The 6,856-nt window shown below is 41.6% G+C and overlaps 1 protein-coding gene across 1 annotated transcript; it reads left to right on the forward strand.

Moving 5' to 3' along the window:
* Positions 1-627: 627 nt before the first annotated feature.
* lactb2 (lactamase, beta 2) lies at positions 628-6,557 on the forward strand. Its single transcript, XM_031870724.1, has 7 exons — positions 628-2,509; positions 2,969-3,129; positions 3,696-3,816; positions 3,945-4,123; positions 4,787-4,935; positions 5,611-5,698; positions 5,972-6,557. Exons 1-7 carry the CDS (start codon positions 2,337-2,339, stop codon positions 6,013-6,015), a joined length of 915 nt encoding a protein of 304 aa, XP_031726584.1. The 5' UTR covers positions 628-2,336; the 3' UTR covers positions 6,016-6,557.
* The last annotated feature ends 299 nt before the right edge of the window (positions 6,558-6,856 follow it).

Genomic DNA, 6,856 nt, shown 5'->3' on the forward strand with positions numbered 1-6,856 from the left:
GGCGGTCGCCCCCTAGCTCACCACGCACTCTACAGTCTGACTGTCAGGTAAGCAAGAGGCTCTTGACATTCTGTTTTAATTGTGATTTTAAAGTGATAAAACTGCAACCAGTTCTGTCTGTGGTGATTGCTGTTGTAGCTCTCGCTGCCCAAAGCGTCTTGTGTACTTTAATAACAGTGGAACCAGAAGATACCTCTTTATTGCTCTTCATCCTTCAATTGCTTCTTCGAGCTTTGCAACCTGAAAAGGCAAAAGGGGATCACATATACTCATGGATGGATTACCAGGGACAGGCCCAGGGACCCAAAGTGTCCCCCTTTGGCGTTCGCCTACAAACTGTCACTCAAAGAGACACATTCCAACCAGGAAGAGACACAAAATGACCACAAAGAGACATACGACGACTGCAAAGAGACACAAAACGGTTGCAAGGAGACTCAAGGAGACTCACAATGACTGTCAAAGGGGGCAAAACAACCTCGTAGAGACACAAAATGACCACAAAGAAACATGCTACGACTGCAAAGAGACACAAAACAGCTGCAAGTAGATTCAAAGAGACTCACAAAGAGACTCACAATGACTGTGAAAAGGGGAAAAACAACCTCACAGAGACACAAATTGATGACAGACACAAAATGCATATGACAGAATACATTCATTGGCAAACATATATTGGCATTGATGGGTACCGAGTGGGAATCGTAGCTGACTGATTCTGAGGGACAAATCACACTGTAGGCTGACGTTTACACATGTCACCAGTATAACTAACTTCTTATAGTATTTATAGTCAAATATTCTTCTATGTCAGCAGTTAAAAGAGCAACACACACGTGACTGAAGTGAAACATCAAAGCAGAAAAGAGGGATTTCGGGCACAACTTCACATGGAGAACATCTTTAAAAAATGATTGGAATCTCTTAATACATGCCACTGGTCAACAATTCTGGTCCCAAACATATCCAACAAAAACTTTAAAATCAACTAACAGACAACGTAAATGAACCAGTATACAGATGAACCTCTCAGAGGAGCTGATTGGCTCCTGATACCTGCTGTCCAATAACCTTAAGGGATTTTGATCAGGCCTGTAGTCAGTCAGTAGAGCAAAACTCCCTTCAGACTTCTCTAAAAACTTCATTAAATAAGTTTTCAAAGTCATTTTTCTATTTAATCATGGGATATTTCATATAGAGGGGAAAGGTCAGGGTAACATACAGAGCAGTAGCCATTCAGTGGGTACTTTTATGTGGTTAAACAGCTTTTAAAGATTTTGGTTTCTCCCTCTTTTTTTGAGATATAACAAAAAACGCCCATTAATGACAATAGCATTAGTAATTTAGCCGGTTAGCTCTGATATCTGAGGTTGAACTGTGAAGACTTGGTGAGCATCGTTATCATTACTAAGTAGTAAAACACTGATAATCCACCACCTTTTCATATATTTTTGAAAGTGCCTCAGTGGAGCTTGAGAAGTGATTCAGCCTCAATCAGACTGTACGATGGCGCCACCTAGTGGTGGGTCTGTGCTGCTGATGTTTATGTGTGGTCAGGTGACAGTTATTGTGACAGATATTCAGTAAATGTCCTGTAATGGGACCATTCAGTTGTCACGAGCCTGGTTGGAGCTGCTTTTTGTAGGAGCACTAATTTAATGCATTTATTTATTTTAAGCATCTATAAAGATAATTTATATGGAACTAATGTGAAGATAATGTAAGCGACAGTGTTTGCACATGTGTGTGAACGGAAGCAAATGGAAAAAAGCTATTTATATACCGAGAGAAGGTGTTACACAGTGAACCTCTGCAGGAATTCTTCGGTAACAAATAAAAAAATAAATAAACAACAACAGCAATTTACACACTGGAATAGGTCGAAAAGTAAGGCAATGGGACCTATCAGAGCAATGCACCACAGGTCAGCAATAGGAAGGATGGACACATAGATGGCAACTCATTATTCGTCATTGCAGCAGTGAAATCAAGATCACAGAGCAATTATAATGAATAAAAAAATATTAAACAATCTGGAAAAAAACAAGGAATAAACAATAAAACAATTAAGAAGTTGAATGTGCGCAATTAAGAGTCGTTACGTTATGTTGTTGTGTCAACATCAGAATTAACAATACAGTACAGAAATTATGTATACTGAGCCAAATAGAGGTACTAGTATAAAAACCACGTGAATTTAAACAAAATATAACCAATACTACTGAAGTAACGTTGTGAAATTGAGACTTTTACTTTGAAGGCTGCTTTGGGACCCGACAGGAAGTAAAAATTGTTCACCACCATGCAGGTTCCGTTACACATCCGGTTAGACTTGTATGTTTGTTTTGCTCCTTTTCTTTGCATCTGACGTTACTTCCCCTCCGACTATGAGTGCTGTTCTTCCTCGGATAGAGCAGCTGTCCGCCAGAGTGGTCCGGGTTCTGGGCTGCAACCCGGGCCCGATGACCCTGCAGGGAACTAACACGTACCTGGTCGGAACCGGGAAAAGGTGAGTCTGGTTAATGTTTGATATTACTGAAACAGAGTTTACTTATGTTTTCTCTCTCTCTAAGTCACGCCAAATTCCATTCAACTTTTTAAAAATGTGTATATATATATAAATATATAAATAAATGTGTGTGTGTGTGTGTGTGTGTGTGTGTGTATATATGTGCATATAAAACCATTGCGTAGTTATGATTTACAAAGGAAAACAAAATAGCGATCAATTAAAACAACAATATAGGCTCAGAGTAGAAATACAGGATAATAAAAATGCTGTGGAGAAGATAATAAATATTAAGATATGGAATAAAGCCTTCGGACATCCATAGTGGCGGCAGAGAGTCCAGGTTTATGATAAAATGCAAAAACGGTTATTTAATGATGTGTGTATGAATACAGATACTTAAAGATACTTAATATGATGAATATGCATGCTGTATCAAATGTGTGGTTATTATTCCAGGCGAGTGCTGATAGACACCGGAGAGCCCGCCGTGCCCGAATACATCAACAGTCTGAAACAGGCGCTGAGTCAGTTCAACGCCAGCATCCAGGAGATCGTCATCACTCACTGGCACAGAGACCACACGGGCGGAGTGGAGGACATCTGCAGGGACATCACTGGTGAGGACAGTGTGTCTGGGACAGGTTTAATGACCTCTGGGTCTTTTGAAGCCCGTTTACAGTTGAGCACTCTTTATTTCGGCAGTATTTTTATGCCTCTGTGGCCAGAGGCGGTTTCTTTTTTCCTTTGGGTTGTCCGTCTGTCCGTCCCATTCTCTGAAATGCTATATCTCAGCAAAGCCGGGCGAGAATCTCTTCAGAATTTGGCACAAACCTCCACCTGGACTCACGGATGAAGTGCTCAGATTTTGGTGGTCAAAGGCCCCTGTGTCCTTTTACAAAAACACATTTTGGGCCATAACTCCAGAAAAGATATGCTAATTATGACAATTTCTCACACATGTCTTAGCAGGATAAAATACAACAAGGCTGTAATTCTAGTTTGAATAAGAAATAGTCTAAAAACCAGGGTCAATCCAAACTCGCTCTGGGTCTGATTGTCAAAATAGTACCCGAGAAGTTGCATAAAAACGTCTGAAATATAGAAATAATGATAATAAAAAGGTAACATGTTTAACGATTGTTTGTTTTGCAGTTCATCATTTCTCTGTTTTTCCCTCTTGCAGGTTCTGAGGTCCGAGTCAGCAAACTGCCTCGCTCCGGCGATGTCAGAGAGTCGGCCGGAAACAAAAGCTTCACTTATCTAAAAGACGGAGATGTCGTCCAGACGGAGGGGGCCACACTCAAGTCGGTCCACACGCAAGTTCAATATAATGACAGTAAATACATAATCATGATAATACATAATGTAAAAAAGAAATAACTTGACTGTGACAACATCCAGTGAGCCACGTTTTTACACGTCTTTGTCCCAGAGTGCTGTTCACCCCGGGCCACACCGATGACCACATGGCCCTGCTGCTGGAGGAGGAGCAGGTGCTCTTCTCTGGAGACTGCATCCTGGGCGAAGGCACGGCCGTGTTCGAGGATCTCTACGAATACATGAAGTCTCTGAAGATCCTGCTGGACTCTCAGGCTGACGTCATCTACCCCGGTGAGCCAGCACGCGGTTCTACGTCTGGGACACTGGATGATGTGTTTTAACACCTTTTAATTTACCCAGGGAAGCTCCTCTGAGGGCGAGGTTACACACATTCACACCTGAGGACTCTTCAGTACGACCACAGTCTGACCTGTTGGGACATTATTTATCATATTAATGTTTTTTAAATCTTTTAGATGTATCTTACCGGTCCAGGGATCGAACCAGAGATCATCTAGTCACAAGCTTGCTTCTCCTATTTCATGTTTCCTCCCTTCAGTATTAATTCTCACTTTATTTTTTACATACATTCACCAGTATGTAATATGTTTAAAATGTAGGACTGCAATAATGATTATTTTCATTATTATTAATGTTTTTTAAATTTATTTATTAACTGCTCAATAAAATGTAAGAAAATAGAGAAAAAGTCCAAAGTGACGTCTTTGCATTGTTTAATTTTCCTGACCAACAGTCTAAAACCCCAAAATATAAAATCAATAATGACATCAAAACAATAAAACAAACCAATCCTCACACCTCAGAAGGTGCAACCAGCAAATATTCATAATTCTTCCCTGATAAATGTCCTTAACGATCAATTAAGAAAGTTATTGTTCATCAATTTTCTATTGATCGGACGTTTGAAACTAAAAACCCTGCTGCTGTTCTTAGGTCACGGACCTGTGGTTCAGGATGCGGCCTCTAAGATCAGATACTACATCAGCCACCGGGAGCAGAGGGAGCAGCAGATCCTGGCAGCCATCCGGGCCGGAGCGGGGGAGCCCTTCTCCTCGATGGACCTCGTCAAGATCGTCTATAAGGTCGGGACCAACCCGCCGGCTGCTCTCACGGCCACATTTAAACTGTTGTAAAATATAGTGTCTGCAGCTCTGGATGAGCTCGATCGGCGGCATCTACACCGGGTGGAGATGCTTTCAAGTCACAGCGGGAGCGCCGTTAGCAAGTTCCTTTAAAATACAGAGGAAACATACTAAAACTAGGATTAGCTCGTGGAAGTGACCCGGAAATAGGCTGCCTGCAAGCAATCACAGGAGCTGCCCGTCTGCACACGGAGGTGGTCGGAGTCAGGACAAGGGACAAGGAACCTGTTGAGGGACCAGGATCTAGATTAAGATCCGGGGCCATTCATCCACCAAAAAGGCCCCGGTCCGAGGGTAGTGTATACTTAATGAAAGTACAGGAACTTTTGGGGTTAGGGTTTGCAGGGATGACCGTCCCTGATTGGTCAAACACACACAGCGCCGCTTCATTCATAACACAAGGAAGTACTCCAGTAACGGTTTAGGGTCATTTTAGGACGAGGGGAGTTAACATTAAAAGTAAAGTTTCTTTAAAGTAAAGTTTCCTTTCTGAAAGAACCTTGTAGTTCGTAGTAAAGACGTCCCAGGACTAATATTCCCAGTGAAATTCATGTTAAAAACGTGACTAATGTGCTTCCTTCTTTCTGTTTGCTCCTCTCACTGCTTCTCCCTCAGGACACTCCTGAATACCTGCACCAAGCAGCCAATGTGAACCTGGTCCATCACCTGAAGAAACTGGAGAAGGACGGCCACATCAGCCTGGGTAAGAGGGCTGGGAGAGTTTCAGAGCATCGCTTTTGTCCAGCCACAAATTCCACCAAAACAGACCGATCTGGTGTTTGGTCAGATTTAGATTTATTTGATGCATTTCGAACATGTTCTAATAAGAGACCCAGGACGTAATGCTGGGCCCGCTGGAGGCAACGGGAGAACCATTGCTCATTTACGTTGTGGCTCGTTGTGGGTCCATGAAGGTTGATCACGTGTGTTCATTATTTAGAAAAATGTAAATCTTTTTCTTTTTTTCCCGCCTCAGTGAACGAATCTTCACCAAACACCAAATGGAGGAGCAGCCTGTGAAGAAGTGCTCTCTAATGGACCAATCGGCAAGGATGATGGAAGTCCATGTGGTCCTCAGTCCATAACTGTCTTTATTTGTGTTAAATAATCACCTCTAACCGTGACGTTTATGGTTTTAATTCCTTATATCTGCCGACTGGCGTGTGTTAATGATAAATCAGGGTTGGTGCTCGCACTTGTTGCCTTGGATGTTTCCTTTAGACTCTCGGGCTCCACTTTAGTAGACTTCTAACAAGTCGTGCTGCCTTTGCTTTAATTAGCAGCAGATACAAACATAACCATCTAGAACAGCTTTGTGATTAGTTAAAAGGACATTTTATTAGTGGATTTGGTTCATAAACCTTGTCTTTCTCCTCCTCTTCTTCTTTAGGTTCAATAAAAACAGTTTACTTGTGTATAGATCAGATTTTAAGAGGTGGCTGTTTGCATGTCAAACTTAATTAAAAGGCGTCAGGGAAGAACGCACATTGGTTGAAATCCTCTGAGACTGATGCTTTTTACACGATGAGCTAAATGTTCACTTTATTAAAAACTTGAATTTGTCTCTTTGTCTTTTTTTTAGTCTTGAATGTCAAACACGCACTAAGTGCTGCACGAGTTATTAAGTCAGACACTAGGTGGCGGTCTCTGCTAGTTCATTTTATAAAGGGCACAACTTTGAAAAGTAAATTGTGATAATTTAACACTGATCACAACACGTGCCCCCCCCTCTCATCTGTTTTCATGTTGACTAACAGCTGTGATGTGATCTGACTGTTTGGGATTGTTTTTATTATTATTCAATAGAAACAGGAAGAGCCTGTAGGCTGTTCTATGTAAACTGCTCATTTTGGAGCTGAGA

The sequence above is a fragment of the Anarrhichthys ocellatus genome, unplaced genomic scaffold (assembly GCF_004355925.1).
Source record: "Anarrhichthys ocellatus isolate YVR2014 unplaced genomic scaffold, GSC_Weel_1.0 scaffold54, whole genome shotgun sequence".
Taxonomy (NCBI): Eukaryota; Metazoa; Chordata; class Actinopteri; order Perciformes; family Anarhichadidae; genus Anarrhichthys; species Anarrhichthys ocellatus.